Source organism: Protopterus annectens, chromosome 6.part0 (genome assembly GCF_019279795.1).
Source record: "Protopterus annectens isolate FY-2018-M chromosome 6.part0, PAN1.0, whole genome shotgun sequence".
Lineage (NCBI taxonomy): Eukaryota > Metazoa > Chordata > Ceratodontiformes > Protopteridae > Protopterus > Protopterus annectens.
The window spans coordinates 1,190,397,385-1,190,420,845 of NC_056737.1; the positions used below are offsets into that span (position 1 = coordinate 1,190,397,385).

A 23,461-nucleotide genomic window follows, 5' to 3' on the forward strand; every position below is an offset into this window, starting at 1 on the left:
GAAACAAAAAATCACATGTAGGAAATGTGTTGTCAGTAATGCACACTGTTGTAATCATTTGTAGGAGGATGAAACAAAAATTCATATGTAGGAAATGTGATGTCAGTAATGTACACCATTGTAATCATTTATGGGAGGGTAAAGAAAGAAACATTCACATGTAGGAAATGTGATGTCATTATTGTATACCATTGTAATCATTTGTGGGAGGGTAGAGAAACAAAAATTCCCTTGTAGGTACACCATTGTAATCATTTGTAGGAGGGTAAAGAAACTAAAATACACATGTAAGAAATGTGATATTAGTAATGTACACCATTGTAATCATTTGTGGGTAGGTAAAGAAACAAAAATTCACATGTAGGAAATATGATGTCAGTAATGTATGCCATTTTTATAATTTATTGGAGGGTAAAGAAACAAAAATACACGTAGGAAATGTGATGTCTGTAATTTATACCACTGTAATCATTTGTGGGAGGGTAAAAAACAAAAATTCACATGTAGGAAATGTGATGTCTGTAATGTACACCACTGTAATCATTTGTGGGAGGGTACAGAAACAAAAATACACATGTAGGAAATGTGATGTCTGTAATGTACACCATTGTAATCATTTGTGGGAGGGTACAGAAACAAAAATACACATGTAGGAAATGTGATGTCTGTAATGTACATTATTGTAATCATTTGTGGGAGGGTAAAAAAAATCTGGGTTTAGCAAGTGCTGTAAAATATTGTTGGGATATTTTGGTTCTGGATCTCTGAAGTTGAGAACTGTTTGGACTATTTTGTTAGGGGGGATGGACCCAAACCTCACTATACATGAAACGGAAAGAGGAGTGGGACGTCTGTGGCTCTGTGGGTCCTGTGGGTGGGTGAGAGGCTACAGGATTCAGGGATGTCTGAGGTGACAAAAGATATGAAATATTGCTGAGGACAGAGATGATTAGGCAACCTATAATACAACATACTATATATAATAATAAAATGAATATACGTCATACTGAGTGTGTGTATGCATTCAACATATACAGATTTTTATGAGTATGACACACAGAGTAAAGCATGGATTTTCTTACCTGTGGTTTCTATAACATTCACTGGTTTATTTCTTAAAACCCAGTTAAAAACTCCAAATATATACACTCTCCCTGTGTTAACATCCGACACTTTTACGTACTCACAATACCAACCGGAGTCTGTCATAGTAAGAATTCCTTCCCTTTCTAAAGTAATCATAACAAGATCACCTAGATCTTCATCAGCATAAACAGTAACCTAAAAAAAAGATAAAAAAAAAAAATTAGTATATGACTGAGATTTACATCAAGATCAGCGAAAGATGTCAAGGAATGAACCATAATTTACATTATGCCTTAGCATTTCTACAGATGGATTACTTAAATGTGATATCAGAGTAAGGAATACATCCTTTCTTGGAGTCTTACAATTTCTGCTGAAGTATTAGAATATTAATACTGACTTTACGGCCTTTTATTCAAAATAATTTGACAAAAATATAACAATGTAAAGCACATACAACACCAAACAGAGCAGCGGTTAGTATAGATGTAAGGACCCTAATGAATGCTCCTCTGAGAATCACTTCAACAGGACAGTAGCCATTCCAGTACTAATACTGCAATTTGTATCAGGGAATGTTAGGCCATTTAATGTGTACTACTTTGTTGCATTTCTTTTCTTTTCTAGTTGCACAAAAGTATAGAACAGCAGCCCTCACACCATGCAGTCAGCTGTACAATTCCACGTGCATTATGGGAAAATGCCTGTAGGTTTTATTCTAACAGTGTCTCATGGACCATACTGGTTATCTCACATTATTACATCTTCTCTCCTTTCAGAAGAAAATTTCAGTCTCTTGTTTTAGAAAATTAGGCATGCAGTTTTTTGAACCTATAATTTTTAAAACTTGTGGTATGAAAGGCATTTGCCATTACTTTACAATATTTTAAATTTTTCACTAATATTGAAACAATATTTAAACTTTTCCACTTTCTAACCATATTTTTGCATCCATAGTTATTTTGATAAAGCCTTTCCAAAATCACAGGTGCTTCTACCTCACTGGAAACCTTATTTTATGCCCTCATGAAGTAACTCCCCTAGGTTGGAGACACTTATTTCATGCCTTCATGGAGTAAAATGAAGGGGTTTGCTTTTTGTGACAAGTCAATATTCATTAATATTTCTCTGTTAAATAGCTTGTCTGTTTTAGGTAACGTATGGCTCTTATGTTTGTCATGTCTGCCCAAGTCACTAGGATCTGAAGACACAGACTCAAGGTCTCTCACCCCTGTGAACTTACCTGGTAATGGTTATGGCAGTTGTCATACGGTTCAATAATTGCCCACTTGGTTTAGATATCTCATGATTGGTCTGGATTTGTATTTGACTTCCGCTTACTGTACCTCCATGACTGCTTCAGATTATCTACAGTATCATTTCTCTGAATTCAGTCACACCTGTTTTCTGTCATTTCTTTTTTCCTTCTAACTTGAGACAGTCTGAGTTTTAAGTCAGGTAAGGAATGAAAGGAATGTGTTTTATCGGGTCTACTTCATATGACCTAAATTTCATTTGACTGAAATTCATTTGACTGAGACCAAAACACTGACAGTTCAAAAGACTGAAAACTCATTTGACTGATACTCATAACACTAATACTTTAAAGTAAAAGGTATATGCCCTTTCCCCACTGTAGTGCAATCCTGGAGTTAGTATATATACTTAGGGAGGGTGTGAGGGGAATATGTTAAACATTTTAAATCATACACATGGATATTTATAATTGCAATGAATAACTCTTTGCAGAAACCCCCCCAACTATATATATATATATATATATATATATATATATATATATATATATATATATATATATATATATATATGTATATATATACTAACTCCAGACTCAAGCTTTGATAGGTCAGTATTGATAGCCAGACATCACATGGACATCCCTGCTCTGTCCACACTTAGGCCATCCTTCATCCCCTTTTCTAGATTTATCTTTGAGAAGTTGGCCTTATAATCTGATCTTGGCAGAATAAAAGATACTCATGCTCTGAAAACTGAGCTTTCACACCAAAGTGTAAAGCAAACTGAATTGTCTGCATACTTTTACTTGGCCACTCATTATGAATTTAGCCAATTATAGTCTGTAGGTTTGTATCCTGTTTATCAGCTTCTCTGAGCATGTCTATCCTACAGGCAGTTCCCTTTTCTTCTAGACATTATGGTTTCCATGTAATCGCTCACTTTATCTTCAGTATCTAATTGGACAGGGTATAAACCATGGTCAGTTGTTTCCTTCAAACATTATTGCTTTTGCATGGAATCATCTGAGCAACATCAACAGCTGTTGGCATGTTGAGGGAACCTTGTCCAAGTCATATGAATCCAACAGCAGCAGTCGTGGTGTATGATCTGTTTATAGCTGGAAACTCTCCAGGCCCAAAAGTAATGTGCAAAGCAGTCACATGACATTACTCCCAAGTGAGAAGAGTTGAATTACAGTTTGCATACCTGCTGCAGCCGGTATAGGGTAGGGGAGTAGCCATGATGCTTTGCCTGCTCACCTTCTCTGGGGAGGAAAGGGGGATGGCTTATTGGTGGGAGGCAGGTTTCTTTCTGTAGCCTCATTGGCAGAAGCTAAAAATAGCTGGCAGGATAGACCACCAGGAATGTTTGGGAGGTGTAACCATCTTTGGTCTTAGGGCAGAGATACCACTAGACCACTTTATTGTACACAGTCAGCAGTAAGACAGGTGCCTGCTTGTAAAGGAAATGGGGCCATACTTAAGCTAATAAGACCTTCTGTGGGCAAATATGACAGTGTTTTGTTCCTCATTGTCCCATGTAAAATAAGGTTACTGGGACCGACCAGTGATATTTAAACAAGTAATACTAAATAATCCATGGACCGAGGAGTAAGGGAACCTCCAGGGCATGCAGCAATGACAAACAACTGTAACACACAGCAACATGGGGTTGTGGAAAAAGGTATGAAGATGAACATGTTATTTAAATCGTGAGAAAGCAATACAAGAAGATACTTGATGACAGTGTAAAGGCACCCTGGCAAGATGTAAGAGTTAAGCCATGGAGCAAAAAGGTGTTGAAACAGCAGCACAGAATGGATAAAATATACAGGATGACAATAAAACAGTAGTATCTGGAGTCACAAGACAGTTTGGAAATACTTTTTCTTAAATTTTTATCTGTAATTTACTAAGCATTTACAAAATTATTTTATTCATTATTAATTATTTCATTTCAATATTACCTTCTCCTCCACCTGCCTCATGTTTTAATGTGGGACTACATTGGTTTACCTGATACAGGTGTGTGTTATGAGGCATGTATTATCAGCATCGCATTAAGGTGTTTGTTATTGAGCTGCACTGGCTTACCTGATACAGGTGTGTGTTATGAGGGATGCAGTATCAGGATGGCATTAAGGTGTGAACTATGGATCTCCCCTTGTTTACCTGATGCAGGATGTGTTATAAGGCATGCATTATCAGCATCACATTAAGGTATTTGCTATTGAGCTGCACTGGTTTACCTGATGCAGGGTGTGTTATGAGGCATGCATTATCAGGATCACATTAAGGTGTTTGTTACTGAGCTGCACTGGTTTAACTGATGCATGGTGTGTTATGAGGCATGCATTATCAGGATCACATTAAAGTGTTTGTTACTGAACTGCAGTGGTTAAAGAATGCATGTGTGTGTGTGTGTGTGTGTGTGTGTGTTATGTGGAGTCCATCATTAGAACGTCATTAAGGTGTGTGCCATGAAGCTGCACTGGTTTTCCTAATACAGGTGTGTATGTGGCATGCATTATCAGGACTGCATTAAGGTGTGGGCTATGGAGCAGCAGTGGTTTACCTAATACAGGTGTGAGTTATGAGGCATGCATTATCAGGACTACATCAAGGTGTGATCTATAGAAATCCACTGGTTTACCTGATACAGGTGTTTATTTTCTATGCATTATCAGGACAGCTTTAAGGTTTGTACTGTGGAGCTGCACTGGTTTACCTGACACAGGTTTGTGTTATGATGAATGCATTATCAGGACTACATTAAGTTGTGGGCAATGGAGTTGTACTGGTTTACCTGATGCAGGTGTTTGTTATGTGATGTGTGCTATCAGAATGGTGTACATGTGTGCGCTTGGAGCTGTAGTGATTTACCTGATATACGTGCACATTATGTGATGTTAATTACCAGGACAACATTAAGGAGTGTGCTATGGAGCCACAGTGGTTTATCTGATACAGGTGTGTGTTATGTGGCATGCACTATAAGGACTGCATTAAGGTGCATACTTGGAGCTGCACTGGTTTACCTGATGTATGTGTGTGTATGTTGTGTGGTGTGCATCATCAGGACAGTATTAACAGGTGTGCAATGGAGCTGCACTGGTTTACCTGATACACGTGTGTGTTATATAGCATAAATCATCAGGACCACATTAAAGTATTTGCTGTAGAGCAGTAGTGGTTTACCTGATGCAGGTGGGTATTATGTGGTGTACATTATCAGGACTGCATTAAGGTGCATGACGTGGAGCTGCACTGGTTTACCTGATACAGGTGTGTGTTATGTATCATAAATCATCAGGACTGCATTAAGGTATTTGCTGTGGAGCAGCAGTGGTTTACCTGATGCAGATGAGTGTTATGTGGTGTACATTATCAGGACTGCATTAAGGTGCATGATGTGGAGCTGCACTGGTTTACCTGATACAGGTGTGAGTTATGTATCATAAATCATCAGGACTGCATTAAGGTATTTGCTGTGGAGCAGCAGTGGTTTACCTGATGCAGGTGTGTGTTCTGTGGTGTACATTATCAGGACTGCATTAAGGTGCATGACGTAGAGCTGCACTGGTTTACCTGATACAGGTGTGTGTTATGTAGCATAAATCATCAGGACTGCATTAAGGTATTTGCTGTGGAGCAGCAGTGGTTTACCTGATGCAGGTGTGTGTTCTGTGGTGTACATTATCAGGACTGCATTAAGCAGCAGTTGTTTACCTGATGCAGGTGTGTGTTATGTGGTGTACATTATCAGGACTGCATTAAGGTGCATGACGTGGAGCTGCACTGGTTTACCTGATGCAGGTGTGTGTTATGTAGCATAAATCATCAGGACTGCATTAAGGTATTTGCTGTGGAGCAGCAATGGTTTACCTGATGCAGGTGTGTGTTATGTGGTGTACATTATCACGACTGTATTAAGGTGCATGACGTGGAGCTGCTCTGGTTTACCTGATACAGGTGTGTGTTATGTATCATAAATCATCAGGACTACATTAAGGTATTTGCTGTGGAGCAGCAATGGTTTACCTGATGCAGGTGTGTGTTCTGTGGTGTGCATTATCAGGACTGCATTAAGCAGCAGTTGTTTACCTGATGCAGGTGGGTGTTATGTGGTGTACAATATCAGGACTGCATTAAGATGCATGACGTGGAGCAGCAGCGGTTTACCTGATGCAGTTGTGTGTTCTGTGGTGTACATTATCAGGACTGCATTAAGGTGCATGACATGGAGCTGCACTGGTTTACCTGATGCAGGTGTGTGTTATGTGGTGTACATTATCACGACTGCATTAAGGTATTTGCTGTGGAGCAGCAGTGGTTTACCTGATGCAGGTGTGTGTTCTGTGGTGTACATTATCACGACTGTATTAAGGTACAAGCTATGGAGCTGCAGCTTAAGGCTCTTATCGTCAAACAGGACCCTCATTCAAAGTTCATTTATCTAGTTTTTAAGGTTCCTGTTACATTGCCACGTATGGTGTGCACTAAATTAGTATCATTGTCAAGTAAATTGAATTGCATTTAATTTTTTTTTAACTCTTAGACCTTGAACACCTGTTTTTTGCAGTAATATTTTACTGAAGTTTATGCAAGGAGGAATACATAGCAGCCAGTTTTCTAACCCCTGCAAACAGAGCTCAAGGAGTACTAAGAGGACAGATGCATTTTGTCCCAGATGTCACTGTTGCAAACCTATTACTACCAAGGGACTGAGAGGAGACTGGACCACTCTCCCAGTATTTGTAGCAGATGTGCTACCGGTCACAGCCTGCTGAAAGGAGTGTTTTGTTGTCCAAGTGACAATTTCAGTGTTTACTGTACACAGCTTAGAGATGCATTAACAATCTTCCCAAGAGCACTGCAACATATCCATTTTGATTTAGCTACCAGTTTCCCATGCAATGCACACTCTCTGTGAGCATAAACTGACAGTGGTCATACTAGCTGGGATTCCTTTTTGGTGGTCACATCCTTCAAAAGCACTGACAACCTAATTTGCACCTGTCGCCACTACTTACATTCAATGCCCAGGGTGAAACAAGTCTGATTTGCAACTTTTTTCAAGTCAGCATGTAGTGATGAAGAGTGAAGCTGATGCATGACTAAGAGAAAGGAGTGAAGTAAGAGTTTGCCATGGTACTTGTTTGAGTAATATTTAAAGTGCAACCTTCAGTTTTCAGCCAATCAGCTGTTTCTAAACTCTTCCCTACAATTCATTGAGTTCTTACTGGATGAGGGTGCAGTCTGTCATTTTCAGCATCCGGGTGCTGAACTCCTTGATTATTGCTTTGTGTAGGAAAACAGGGCTGGTGCATCTCTGGAAGTGACTCCTTTGTTTTCAGAATTTTCCCTTTTCTTCATGTTTCTGCTTTGATGTTGGTACATATAAGTTCAGGGAATGTGAGGATCAGGATTTCCTCTTTTTTCCCCTTAATAATGGCACCACAGTCAAGAGAAACACTGCCAGCCCAGCTAAAAGAAATCGCACGCTACAAAAAATTCAGATGTCAACCTTAAAAATACCTGCAGAAACAAGCCTCACAGTTGTAGCTGATTTAAGTAATTAAGTTTTATACTACAAAACAGGACTAGACTTAGAAAGGTGCATAACAAGTTTGTCTTTTTCCATGCAGTACAAGGTATGTAATCAGAGATATGGTTATAAGTTAAAGGATTAAGCACAGTCTTAGAATATGTACATACTTTGTCAGAAGGGGTAGGGAAATAAATAAAAGTAAGAGAAAGAATACCGAAAACAAAAGGGGGCATTTAACATCTTCAGGGTGATTTACAGAAAGGGAAAGTGAGAAACAGATTATCAATGCAAGAAAAGGGAGAACAGTTGCCCGTATGGTGTAGAAAAAGCACATTAATGCTAAAACATTAAGATATAAACATTAAAATATTAACATAGTAGAATAAACAGTGAAGTAGAATAAATGAATATAAACAACTTATAAAGAAAAGTGAGGAAATCTTATAGAATCATGAGGTTCATAGGAGATTACTAGGCTATCGACCTGGAGGTCATTTTAAGCCTAGCTGTTTCACCCCAATGCAATACCATACAAGTACTAGTCAGTACCCAAGACTGCATTTAGTGATGATTGCCCATGTCCAGGAGGGTTGTGGGTGCTATCCCTGGTAAGAATTTACGGTGCCTCATCCACTCATCCAGGTTCCTCTTGAACAGCATCATAGAGCTGCTCTGTTTCACATGAATTGGTAGCCTGTTCCAAAGAAGTGGCAGTCACTGGGAGATAAAGCTGCCCCTCCAGCATGTCCTATTTAAGTCACAGGCCATATTTAAGTCCCTGGAATGGGTAGCCCTAGACCAGTTTGATTTATGGATATGCAGTAAGTTCATTATGTTTAGGTCTTGGTTTGCTCTGTAGGCCAGGCATAAGTCACAGCCTAAGAAGTCTATATGATATGGAATATAGTAACAGGGATTTTAATAGGTCCATGTAAGGCACACGGTGGAGGCACATGCTCTTCTTTGTAAGAAACCTCTGAGGTCTCTCTAATTGCTGTAGCTGCTTAGTACAGTACAAACTGAATGGGACATTATACTCAATTATGGGCCGGATAAGTGCTGGGTATAGGGGGTTATAACTTCTTTTGATCTCGAGGCGATGCCTTTACTAATCAAGTGAGCTGTGTGGAAAGCTTTCCTTTTAACAGTAGACATGTGGTGGTTGAAGTTAAGGTCATGGTCAACCTGTGATCCCAGGTCCTTTACGACTTCATGGGTACTTAAGGTATTGTTATTGATTTAACAGTGTGAAGGGAGATTGTGCTGAAGGGAATGATGATGCATTTCTTTGCATTCAGTTTGAGACCATGACTAATACACCAGTCATTGGTCTGTGTGAGGCCCTCCTAGAATATACTGACATCATTTGGGGATTCAATGATTGCACCTAGTTTGCAGTCATCTGCAAACTTGGTCAGCTACAACCCTTTAGTTTTGACTGAACTTCTGAGAAGTATATACCAAACAGTAGGGGCCCAGCACTGACCCCTGTGGATACCTCCTGGTAACAGGTCTGCTGGTTGATGTAGAATCACCCACTTTGATAGTGTGTGTCTTATTTGTGAGCCAGATGGCAACCCATCTTACAACAAGGGGGTTTACATTCAGTTTGCTAAGTTTATCGGTAATGCCTGAATGTGAGATTGTGTCAAAAGTCTTTGCCAAGTTGAGGTGTGCTGTGTGCACAGATTTGCCCTCATCAATGGCCTTGGTCACACCTTCAAAGAAATACACCAGATTTAACTACCCTTCATGAAGCCGAATTGATAGAGTCCAGGGTTTGGAGGTCACCTATGTCTTTATTTATGAGGTCCATAATGATATGTTCCATGGCGTTACCGATGAGGGTGATCAGGCTTATGGGTCTGTAATTCCCTGGATCTGTTGCTAGGCCACCTTTGTGGAGGGGAATAACAGTAGCTGTTCTCCATTCTACAGGAACAAAGCCTATGGTTAGGCTATGATTGAAAAGGGTACTTAATGGTGATGCTAGTTCATGTTTTAGCCTGTTTGGAAGACAGCCTGGGATGTCATCTGTTACCGTAGAGACCATATTCTTTGCCTTGGCTAGGGCTTTGAGAACCTGATCTTCAGATATGTAAAGTGGGGAAGGAGTTTGAGGAGGGGTTTGTTGTAAGTTAGGAGGGGATAAGGGAGTGACATTTCACCAAACCTATCCGCTAACAGGCTTGCTATCTCTGAGGATTCAGTGTGTGTGTGATACCATTGGCCGCCAGTTCTGGACTTGCTTTGGTCCTACCCTTTCGGTTATGTACATAGCTGTAAAAGGACTTATGGCTATTCTTGGCAGTACTTATTAGGTTTCTCTCGAAGGAGCTTTTGGAGGGTTTGACAAGTGGTTTTATTTGCCTGTTAAGGCTGAGGAGGGTGCTTTTCCATTGTTGGTTCCTTGTCTTTGTTTTCTTGGGCATCAACATTTTGCATTTATTGTAGAGTTTGTTGATGCTGGAAGCACACCATGGCAGCTTGATTTTACTTGGATCTCTGGCATTGATTCTATCTGGTACAGCCAAGTTTATACACTTATGCAAGTGACTGTACAGGGCTTTAGTGTATGCTTTGGCATAGTTACCACTTTCAGGTTGAGGTGGGACTTGAAATGCATTTGCACCTTCATCTAGGAGAGTATAGTTTGCCTTGGTGAAGGTTTTAGTCTGATTTCACCCTTTGTGAGTTCTAGTGTTAGTTCGAAGATGACTGATTTGTGGTTAGTTTTAACTAATGAGGGTCCAACAGTTGCAGCAGTGCACCTGTTTGACATGTTGGTGAGGACCAATCTAGAATGTTTGTTCCTCTTGTCGGGGTATAGACAATTTGCTCCAGGGCATTTGAATTCACAAAGTCAAGGAACTTTTGTGCTAGTGAGTTTGGGCTATAGTAGGCTTCCAGATGATGATGGGATAACTGAAATCCCCTTTAACCCGTGTGTTTGGTAAAATTTGGATTTTCTTCAGTTTGGTTAAGTAGGCTACATGGGTGTCATGACCCATAGGGGGGATCTATAACTAGCTATGACTTGAATGGGGGTCTTACCCATCATAACCTGGACCTGGAGTAACTCCATGGAGTTGTCCAGTATAACTAGACATGAGGTGAATTTATCTGTAATATAGATTGAAACACTGCCTCCTTTGGTTTTTACATGTTCATTTTGTGGTCTAAAGGTGTGGAAAGGCATTGTAGCCTTGCAGGGCTGGGGTACTCTCTGAGGCCTTAAACCAAGTTTCTTTGACTGCACAGACAGCTACATCTTCTAGTGATAGCAGTGCTTCCAGGGAGTGCAGGTTTTGGTTTAAGCTCTTAGCAATTTAACAGCATGACCTTTATTTTGTTCTGATTGGTTAATTTCACATCAGTAATGTTGTTTTTAAGACCTTGCCTAAAAAAGGCACTATGGGGAGGCAAGATCCTTTGCCAGCAGCCAAAGGCCTAGGGGTACCAGGTGAAAATTGTCTCTGGCAAAGCAGAGAGGTTTGTAGGCCATGGCTTCCCAGGCAGACAGGAACTGGATCCCCTTGGAATGATACCAAAAACTAAGCCAATTATTGAAATCAATAATTTTTGTTTATATTGTGGCATCATTCTAGGTGAGGGTAGTATGTTGCTCAAGGCTAGGGACATACCTGCCTGGGACACATACTCAGACAGCTCAACCACGTCTCTCTTCATGTAGTCCAGTAAGGTAATCTCAGGTCATTCACACCAACATGAAATATGACAGAGTCATAACAGTACTTGTTGCTGAGAGACATGAGTGCATGCATGATTTGGTAAATCCTGGCACCAGACAGACAGCTGACTGTAACTTTCTCCTTGCCCAACCTGTTGAGTGGGACATCCGTGTGTCTCACTACTGAATCTCCAATGACAAGAAAACTTGGTTTTTGAGTGTTATGACTTACGGGCTGGGTGGTGAGACTCTGGTGTTACTATGTGTTGTGGGTGCTCTGCGGACTGTGTTAGCTGTAACAGATTTGTGTTTTGGAGGTCTCTGGTGTTTTGGTAAGTTTTTCAAGAGAACCTCTGCATATGTGACTTTACATGTTTGATGTGTACAATGTGTATGAGTAGTGATACTATGTGAATATGTAGTGGTGGGTGAGTTGACAACCTTCTCCATGCTACTGTTTTGAGTGTGAGAGAGAGCATGGATTCTAGATTCTTGGTGTATATATATCTCTCGCTCTCTGTACTAGACTGTGTTATTAGTAGAGGGCTGTCTGTCTACAAGAGGCAATTGCTACACTGCCTCAAGAGACCCAAGTTAACAAGTTTGGCAGGAGAAACAAAGGTAGTCATAGGTTCATAGGTTCTTAGGATGATACTAGGCTATTTGCCTGGAGGCCCTTGCAAGCCTAGCTAAGAATTTCACCCATCTTCCCACAAAGTCAGCACCAGTTTCTCCTGTCCAACAGGGACACCGGTGGAATCCCAGAGGTGTATTTTCTGTTTCCCATCCAGCTATCCAGGTTACGCTTGAAAAGGAATAATGAGGTACTCTGCTTGACATGGGGAGGGAGTCTATTCCACAGATGAGGGAGTCTCTGGGACAAAAATCTGTCCCGCCAACAAGTCCTATTGATGTCACAGACCAGGTTGAGGTCATGCGTGTGGGTTACTCGAGTGGAGCTTGACTTGCGGATATGCAGCATCCCATCAAGGCAGGGTCTGAGATTGCTTTGTATGCCAGACAGAGGTCACCTCTAAGGAGTCTGTATGAAACTGAGTAGAGGGACAGGGCTTTTAGCCTATCTGTGTAGGGTAGATGTTTGAGGCCCTGGATTCTTTGAGTGAGGAACCTCTGGGGTATCTCCAGCTGCTGCATGTGCTTTTTGAAGTACATGCCAAAGGGCGCATTGCACTCAATAATTGGCCTTATAAGGGAAGAATACAGGGATGTTATGACCTCCTTTTCCCAAATGATAAGCTAGTAATATTGCAATAGGGAATGGATGGCAAACTGATAACAGGTTCATAGTTACTAGATAACTCCTCCAAAGGAGGACACTCACAGGACTGCAGCATCCACTCCCTTTAAAGTACAAGACAGTACAGTATCAGCAACCCATCTGCATACTGTGGGAGTAGAACACACAGCCTTCTGCATCAAAAGCAAGTATACTACCTGTTGTACTACTAACAATGCAGCTGGGTCAAACTTGGTGCTCAGGCTTTGGTTGAATAGAGTGCCTAATGGAGCTGAGCTCATGCCTGAGTTCACATAGGATACAGCCAGGGATGTTTTCGGGTCCCATGGAGACTGCATTTTTTGCCTTTGAGAGACAGCATTAAAGACCTGCTCCCTGGTAATAAAAGGAGGTGGGCTGGGGATGTCCTGGTTTACTGACGGGGACAGGGGGAGTGAAGTTTTCACTGAACCTGTCTGACAGCACATTGGCTATAGCTATGGCATTTGTGTATGTGGTGTTATTAACCATCATTTCAGAGCAGATTTGGGTGTTACCTTTGAGATTATGGACATATGTGATGAAGGCCTTGAAATTGTCCTTAGTGGATGTGGCCAATTTGTACTAGATGTTAGCCTTAGAGGATTTCACCAGGGACATTATTTGCTTGTTCATACAAAGAGGAGATTTTGTCCAACTTGGCAACTGCTCCTTCTTGGTCCTGGACAGCAATTGTTTCCTTTTATTGCAGAGTTTGTTTATTGCTGCTGTCCATGAAACAGGTTTACTCTTCCTTGAGGAAGACGACTTGATTGTGTCAGGTATTGCTGAGTTCATATAGCTACGTAGGTGCTCATATAGTTTTTTGGTGTAGGCTTGGACATTAATGCTAGTTTCATCTAAAGGGACAGTGGCTGTGAAGCTGCTTATACCTCCTCTCAGGAGATTGTAGTCAGCTTTGGAAAAGTTTTTTTGTTTGACCCTAAGGGGGGGGGGGGTCAAGGGAGTAGGTGACTTTGAAAGTGATCACTTTATGGTCGGATCTTACCAAGGAGGATGACACTGTAGTGCTGCTACAGTGGTTATTCATGTTGGTTAGGACCAGGTTCAGGATATTTTCACCTCTCATAGGGGTGTTGACCCGCTGATGCAATACGTTGGCATTCATGAAGTTGAGAACCTCTGGGCATTCAAGTTTGGGCTAGAATAGTTCTTCCACTCTATGGTTGGGTAGTTAAAGTCACCCAGGATCAGGGTAGATGGTTGAATCTTGATTGATTCAAGTAAGTCCAGATAGGTGGATTGGGTGTACTGAGTTAAGGTGGGGGTCTGTAGCTAGCTATGATTTAAATAGGTCTTTTGTCAATATTTAACTTCACTTGGAGTATCTCCTGTGCATCATACCATTTGACCAGCCTGGAGGTGTGCATGTCTTAAATAAATATTGAAACTCAACCTCCTTTGGCTTTGTAGCCCTCCATTTGGGGTCTGAAAGCACAGTAGGATGAGTAACCTAGTAAGGCTGGGGTGCTCTCTGCAATTTTGAACCAGGTTTCAGTGACTGCACAAATGTCAGCATCCTCCAGGGCAAGGAATGCTTGCAATGAGTGCAGTTTCATGCTAAGACTTCTAGCATTTAGCAGCACGACCTTTAAATTTCGTTTAGAAGAATTTTTCATGTTGGAAATTTTGTGCTCATGACTTTGCCTAACAAAGGCACTAGGGGTGAGACAAGAGCCTTTGCCAGAAGTCTGAATCCCAGGGGAGACAGATGAAGGCCATTTCTGGCAAAGCATCAAGGTCTGTCAATCATGTCCTCCCAGACTGTCAGGTACTGGATCCCCTTGGAATGACACCAGAACTAAGCCAATTGTTAAAGTCAATCATTTTCTGTTTGTATTGAGGCATCATTCTGGGTGATGGTAGGATGCTGCTTAAGCTTAGGGATATACCTGCCTGGGATACATGTTCAGTGAGCTCAATCATGTCTCACTTCATATAGTACAGAGAGGTACGTCTCAAGTCATTCACACCAACATGGACTATGACAGAGTCATAACAGTACCTGTTGTTAAGAGACTTGAGTGTGTGCATGATATGGTGGATTCTAGCACCTGACAAGCAGCTTACATTGACATTTTCCTTGAATAGCTTGGTGAGAGGCATAGCTGTGTGTCTCAAGATAGAGTCTCCTACGACTATTATGTTGGGTTTATGGCTGGGCCTTAGAGGCTGTGAGACACAGTACTATCTGTGATGCTTAGTGCTGTGGGTTGTAATGTGTGTATGTGTTTTTGCTTCAGATATCTCTTTTGTTTAGGTATGATTTTGTTGATAACATCTGCATATGTAGGAGTGTGTTGTACAGGTGTGGGTGGTATTAGAGGTGTAGTGTCATAGTGCCAGATGTACTGGCTTGTGACTGAGACAGTAAGGATTCTAGGTTCTTAATATAATTGCATCTCTCACATATTGTGTTCCTGGGTGGTAGTAGTAAAGGGTTGTCTGTGTACATAAGGCAGTTGCTACGCTGTGCAAGATGCAAAAAAACAGAGACAGCTGACTAAGAGTGTGGAGTAATGCAATGACCAAATTCTGTAGACGAAAATATTCCAAACTGCCATGACTGAAAAATATATAAATTTACTTGAGAAAAGCTGAGTGCTTTCATGGCAAAAACAAAATCACTTCTTCAGACCAGGAACACAGACCAAACCCATATATTTAAAATGAGTGCAAACCAATCAAAATTAGATCATATGTTAATAATATAAAATGGAAATCAGGAGAAATCCAAACCACCTATAAAAATGAAAAACAGACCAGATCTTTTTAGTCCGTGTACAAAACACCCAATCAAAAGTAAGTAATTAAATAATACATTTGTCTTTCTTAGCGAATGGTTTCAATAATACCAAACTGGTAATGCAGAAAAAGTCCACATATACATGCCTCTAATAGGATGAAAAATGGAAATAAAGCAACTATAGGTTAAAATAAGCCCAATCAGTGAAGGCTTCTCAAAACCAACAAATCAAACAGTGAGAGGTCTATGTTAGTAATGCAGGAAAAATTTCCACATACAAAAGCCACTCATTGAATAAATCTTGAAAATAAAAAATTGGTGAAGCTGAGCCCAGTCAGTAGTGGCTTATCAAGACAAGCTATGTAAACAGAAAACTATGACAAAGCAACTCATTAAATATTGTAACTATGAAACAGTAACAAAACTTCCTTGGATAAAATCATCTAACTAATCCTGCTTCCTGATATCAATTCTTAATGATGTGATCTAGGCTGATCGCCTTTAAAGTCAGCTTTGTCAATACATACATTACAAAAAAATACAGTTGCAAAAGCAACCTATCAGATAACATTTCCAGGCTTCTCAGCCAATAAAAAATGAATAAGCAGAAATTATATCTAATGATGATGTTAGATTCTTCCTCTCCAAAAAAGAAGGCCTGGATTAGTGCTCAAGTTATACAAACAGATCTAGATTCAACAGGTCTGACTCTAGACTATGCTACAGCAAACAAGGCAGACCAGTTTCAGAAAAAAATAGTTCAGATAAGCAGGCACGATAAGCCTTCAACCAGAAATTCTCAGATCAGTAGGGCAGAATCTACCCTCTCCTCCCAAAAGAGTGTAGACCACAAACCTTCTTAATGTAAAATAACTGGCCTGAAGCCCAAGTACTTAAACCAGCACTAAGACACTTTTAGAATAGCAGACACACTAAACCTTCAACCAGCAATTCCCAATTTAGAAGGATGTAAGCTACCTTTCCTGCCACAAGAATGTAGCCTACAAACCTTCCTAATGTAAAACAGCTGTTCTGAAGCCCAAGTGCTTAAACCAAAAGGCTTAGAATAACAGTTAAAATGTAATTAGGCTACTAACAAGCAGTAATAAAAGCAGCAGAATAAATGCAATTTAATACTTTTAAGAACAAGCAGCAAAAGCAAAATAAAGTATTAACGTAGGAAGAGACACAAATACAGTAAAAACAGATGAATAAAGTGCATGTTTAGGTTAAATAGGAAGGGAGGAAACACGGAGACACACAACACAAAAAAAAAAAGAAAAAAAGTGCATGTTTAGGTTAAATAAAGTATCAACGTAGGAAGAGACTCAAATACAGTAAAAACAGATGAATAAAGTGCATGTTTAGGTTAAATAGGAAGGGAGGAAACAAGATAATTCAAGGTTGAGAATCTAAGGGGGTGGGCATTGCAAAATGACCTCTCTTTACTCAGTGGAATGCGCTGATGAAATGGCACTGGGAGGAGTGTCCAAAATGAGATTTATAGTAGGGGTAGGCAACTCAAAAGCCACCAAATGTAAGAACACAATGAGAACTGGGTGGGTCGGAGGAGAAAAATGCAGCCAGAGATAAGCAATATTCAGAGCAAGTAGGCCACACAAACACTTCAGCTAAATACAGACATTTCTAAATAAAAGAACAATGCTGTTTCTCAGCTCCCCCAAACTAATTAACTGATGCTATTCACAGTTTGCAAAGGAATCCTTTGGTAACTTTCCTAACTGACCCTAGCCAAGAACACTTAAAACTTCAGTAGAATAAAACACTTCAAACAAAACAAATGTAATACTAGAATAAGCTACAAAATAGAAGTGATCAAACCTTAAATAAAGTGCTGCAAATCAAAATTAAATGCAGACAGATATGAGCAATATTCAAAGCATGTAGGCCACACAAACACCTCAGCTAAATACAGATATTTCTAAATAAAAGAGAAATGCTGTTTCTCAGCTCCCCCCAATAATTAACTGTCCACAATGTTAGGTTGAAGACTGTTGTCACTATAGGTGGCTTTTCAGAAACAATCACGGAGGAGCTTGGCAAATGGATATTTCTGCCAGGGTTTTAAAAGAAAATTTGTTAAATTTAACTGTCCGGCTTTGGCGCACAATTGCTCTGTAATGTGCAGTGCTGTGTGATGTGTAGATAAGCAGGAGAGAAAGTGAAAAATCATAGTCAATATAAAATATTGTGAATTAATTTTTCCATTTGTTAGCCGAACGTGCTATTAGAAGTTAAGATGCTGATCTAGCCACAACCTCTAGTACTGGAAATGTGTTGTGGTCTCTGGACTGGGTTTGGTCAATGAGAGGTGTTTGCCAGTTACCCGGCACCTTGGGGAGGTCTACACACACACACACACACACACATATATATATATATATATATATATATATATATATATATATATATATATATATATATTATTTTAAGAATAGTTTACATTGAGTTAGCCAGTTGGAAAACTGGGACATGTTTTCTTGTAACTGATGTTTGATAACTGCACAGGAAGTACGAGATATAAACATCTCATCAGCATATAAGATTATGGGTAATAACTGCACAGGAAGTACGAGATATAAACATCTCATCAGCATATAGGATTATGGGTAATAACTTCACAGGAAGTATGAGATATAAACATCTCATCAGCATATAGGATTATGGGTAATAACTTCACAGGAAGTACGAGATATAAACATCTCATCAGCATATAGGATTATGGGTAAGTAAGGCTGGTCAGCAGGAACCAAGTTGATGAATAACAAGAAGAAGAGGGGAGAGTGGAGCACCCAAGAACGCAAATGGGCAGTGAGGTAAGAAGGCTGAGAATGCTGGTGTAATATCATACTGCTGCCAGGACTGTGGCCCTAACACCTGCTGCCGGTCAAGCAGCAGCACTCAGGAGGTGCATATGGACTTCAACACACATGTAACCTGCTGGCTAAGTGTCTCATAGCATGTGCGTCAGGGAGTTCACAAGGCTCGTACACTGCTTATTGCACTGACCTTAGGCTGCCTATAGCATGTGCAGCAGGGAGCTCACAAGGCTGGTACACTGCTTATTGCACTGACCTTAGGCTGCCTATAGCATGTGCAGCAGGGAGCTCACAAGGCTGGTACACTGCTTATTGCACTGACCTTAGGCTGCCTATAGCATGTGCAGCAGGGAGCTCACAAGGCTGGTACACTGCTTATTGCACTGACCTTAGGCTGCCCATAGCATGTGCAGCAGGGAGCTCACAAGGCTGGTACACTGCTTATTGCACTGACCTTAGGCTGCCCATAGCATGTGCAGCAGGGAGCTCACAAGGCTCATACACTGCTTATTGCACTGACCTTAGGCTGCCCATAGCATGTGCAGCAGGGAGCTCACAAGGCTGGTACACTGCTTATTGCACTGACCTTAGGCTGCTCATAGCATGTGCAGCAGGGAGCTCACAAGGCTGGTACACTGCTTATTGCACTGACCTTAGGCTGCCTATAGCATGTGCAGCAGGGAGCTCACAAGGCTGGTACACTGCTTATTGCACTGACCTTAGGCTGCCCATAGCATGTGCAGCAGGGAGCTCACAAGGCTGGTACACTGCTTATTGCACTGACCTTAGGCTGCCCATAGCATGTGCAGCAGGGAGCTCACAAGGCTGGTACACTGCTTATTGCACTGACCTTAGGCTGCCTATAGCATGTGCAGCAGGGAGCTCACAAGGCTCATACACTGCTTATTGCACTGACCTTAGGCTGCCCATAGCATGTGCAGCAGGGAGCTCACAAGGCTGGTACACTGCTTATTGCACTGACCTTAGGCTGCCTATAGCATGTGTAGCAGGAGCTCACAAGGCTGGTACACTGCTTATTGCACTGACCTTAGGCTGCCCATAGCATGTGCAGCAGGGAGCTCACAAGGCTCGTACACTGCTTATTGCACTGACCTTAGGCTGCCCATAGCATGTGCAGCAGGGAGCTCACAAGGCTGGTACACTGCTTATTGCACTGACCTTAGGCTGCCCATAGCATGTGCAGCAGGGAGCTCACAAGGCTGGTACACTGCTTATTGCACTGACCTTAGGCTGCCCATAGCATGTGCAGCAGGGAGCTCACAAGGCTCATACACTGCTTATTGCACTGACCTTAGGCTGCCCATAGCATGTGCAGCAGGGAGCTCACAAGGCTCGTACACTGCTTATTGCACTGACCTTAGGCTGCCCATAGCATGTGCAGCAGGGAGCTCACAAGGCTGGTACACTGCTTATTGCACTGACCTTAGGCTGCCCATAGCATGTGCAGCAGGGAGCTCACAAGGCTGGTACACTGCTTATTGCACTGACCTTAGGCTGCCCATAGCATGTGCAGCAGGGAGCTCACAAGGCTGGTACACTACTTATTGCACTGACCTTAGGCTGCCCATAGCATGTGCAGCAGGGAGCTCACAAGGCTCGTACACTGCTTATTGCACTGACCTTAGGCTGCCCATAGCATGTGCAGCAGGGAGCTCACAAGGCTGGTACACTGCTTATTGCACTGACCTTAGGCTGCCCATAGCATGTGCAGCAGGGAGCTCACAAGGCTGGTACACTGCTTATTGCACTGACCTTAGGCTGCCCATAGCATGTGCAGCAGGGAGCTCACAAGGCTGGTACACTGCTTATTGCACTGACCTTAGGCTGCCCATAGCATGTGCAGCAGGGAGCTCACAAGGCTGGTACACTGCTTATTGCACTGACCTTAGGCTGCCCATAGCATGTGCAGCAGGGAGCTCACAAGGCTGGTACACTACTTATTGCACTGACCTTAGGCTGCCCATAGCATGTGCAGCAGGGAGCTCACAAGGCTGGTACACTGCTTATTGCACTGACCTTAGGCTGCCTATAGCATGTGCAGCAGGGAGCTCACAAGGCTGGTACACTGCTTATTGCACTGACCTTAGGCTGCCCATAGCATGTGCAGCAGGGAGCTCACAAGGCTGGTACACTGCTTATTGCACTGACCTTAGGCTGCCCATAGCATGTGCAGCAGGGAGCTCACAAGGCTCGTACACTGCTTATTGTACTGACCTTAGGCTGCCCATAGCATGTGCAGCAGGGAGCTCACAAGGCTGGTACACTGCTTATTGCACTGACCTTAGGCTGACCATAGCATGTGCAGCAGAGAGCTCACAAGGCTGGTACACTGCTTATTGCACTGACCTTAGGCTGCCTATAGCATGTGCAGCAGGGAGCTCACAAGGCTGGTACACTGCTTATTGCACTGACCTTAGGCTGCCTATAGCATGTGCAGCAGAGAGCTCACAAGGCTGGTACACTACTTATTGCACTGACCTTAGGCTGCCTATAGCATGTGCAGCAGGGAGCTCACAAGGCTGGTACACTGCTTATTGCACTGACCTTAGGCTGCCCATAGCATGTGCAGCAGGGAGCTCACAAGGCTCATACACTGCTTATTGCACTGACCTTAGGCTGCCCATAGCATGTGCAGCAGGGAGCTCACAAGGCTGGTACACTGCTTATTGCACTGACCTTAGGCTGCCCATAGCATGTGCAGCAGGGAGCTCACAAGGCTGGTACACTGCTTATTGCACTGACCTTAGGCTGCCCATAGCATGTGCAGCAGGGAGCTCACAAGGCTGGTACACTGCTTATTGCACTGACCTTAGGCTGCCCATAGCATGTGCAGCAGGGAGCTCACAAGGCTGGTACACTGCTTATTGCACTGACCTTAGGCTGCCCATAGCATGTGCAGCAGGGAGCTCACAAGGCTCGTACACTGCTTATTGCACTGACCTTAGGCTGCTCATAGCATGTGCAGCAGGGAGCTCACAAGGCTGGTACACTGCTTATTGCACTGACCTTAGGCTGCCCATAGCATGTGCAGCAGGGAGCTCACAAGGCTCATACACTGCTTATTGCACTGACCTTAGGCTGCCCATAGCATGTGCAGCAGGGAGCTCACAAGGCTCATACACTGCTTATTGCACTGACCTTAGGCTGCCCATAGCATGTGCAGCAGGGAGCTCACAAGGCTGGTACACTGCTTATTGCACTGACCTTAGGCTGCCTATAGCATGTGCAGCAGGGAGCTCACAAGGCTGGTACACTGCTTATTGCACTGACCTTAGGCTGCCCATAGCATGTGCAGCAGGGAGCTCACAAGGCTCATACACTGCTTATTGCACTGACCTTAGGCTGCCCATAGCATGTGCAGCAGGGAGCTCACAAGGCTGATACACTGCTTATTGCACTGACCTTAGGCTGCCTATAGCATGTGCAGCAGGGAGCTCACAAGGCTGGTACACTGCTTATTGCACTGACCTTAGGCTGCTCATAGCATGTGCAGCAGGGAGCTCACAAGGCTGGTACACTGCTTATTGCACTGACCTTAGGCTGCCCATAGCATGTGCAGCAGGGAGCTCACAAGGCTGGTACACTGCTTATTGCACTGACCTTAGGCTGCCCATAGCATGTGCAGCAGGGAGCTCACAAGGCTGGTACACTGCTTATTGCACTGACCTTAGGCTGCCTATAGCATGTGCAGCAGGGAGCTCACAAGGCTGGTACACTGCTTATTGCACTGACCTTAGGCTGCCCATAGCATGTGCAGCAGGGAGCTCACAAGGCTCGTACACTGCTTATTGCACTGACCTTAGGCTGCCCATAGCATGTGCAGCAGGGAGCTCACAAGGCTCATACACTGCTTATTGCACTGACCTTAGGCTGCCCATAGCATGTGCAGCAGGGAGCTCACAAGGCTGGTACACTGCTTATTGCACTGACCTTAGGCTGCCCATAGCATGTGCAGCAGGGAGCTCACAAGGCTGGTACACTGCTTATTGCACTGACCTTAGGCTGCCCATAGCATGTGCAGCAGGGAGCTCACAAGGCTGGTACACTGCTTATTGCACTGACCTTAGGCTGCCTATAGCATGTGCAGCAGGGAGCTCACAAGGCTGGTACACTGCTTATTGCACTGACCTTAGGCTGCTCATAGCATGTGCAGCAGGGAGCTCACAAGGCTGGTACACTGCTTATTGCACTGACCTTAGGCTGCCCATAGCATGTGCAGCAGGGAGCTCACAAGGCTGGTACACTGCTTATTGCACTGACCTTAGGCTGCCCATAGCATGTGCAGCAGGGAGCTCACAAGGCTGGTACACTGCTTATTGCACTGACCTTAGGCTGCCCATAGCATGTGCAGCAGGGAGCTCACAAGGCTGGTACACTGCTTATTGCACTGACCTTAGGCTGCCCATAGCATGTGCAGCAGGGAGCTCACAAGGCTGGTACACTGCTTATTGCACTGACCTTAGGCTGCTCATAGCATGTGCAGCAGGGAGCTCACAAGGCTGGTACACTGCTTATTGCACTGACCTTAGGCTGCCCATAGCATGTGCAGCAGGGAGCTCACAAGGCTGGTACACTGCTTATTGCACTGACCTTAGGCTGCCCATAGCATGTGCAGCAGGGAGCTCACAAGGCTGGTACACTGCTTATTGCACTGACCTTAGGCTGCCCATAGCATGTGCAGCAGGGAGCTCACAAGGCTGGTACACTGCTTATTGCACTGACCTTAGGCTGCTCATAGCATGTGCAGCAGGGAGCTCACAAGGCTGGTACACTGCTTATTGCACTGACCTTAGGCTGCCCATAGCATGTGCAGCAGGGAGCTCACAAGGCTGGTACACTACTTATTGCACTGACCTTAGGCTGCCCATAGCATGTGCAGCAGGAGCTCACAAGGCTGGTACACTGCTTATTGCACTGACCTTAGGCTGCTCATAGCATGTGCAGCAGGGAGCTCACAAGGCTGGTACACT

General features: G+C 43.0%; 1 protein-coding gene across 1 annotated transcript in view; it reads right to left on the bottom strand.

Annotated features, from left to right (window-relative positions):
- Nucleotides 1-1,041: 1,041 nt before the first annotated feature.
- Nucleotides 1,042-23,461, bottom strand: part of LOC122803965 (arachidonate 12-lipoxygenase, 12R-type-like) — a 44,474-nt gene continuing 22,054 nt past the window's right edge. The window contains exon 2 of the mRNA XM_044073643.1: nucleotides 1,042-1,281. Coding sequence (XP_043929578.1) covers nucleotides 1,042-1,281 — 240 coding nt within the window. The remainder of the gene's footprint in view (nucleotides 1,282-23,461) is intronic.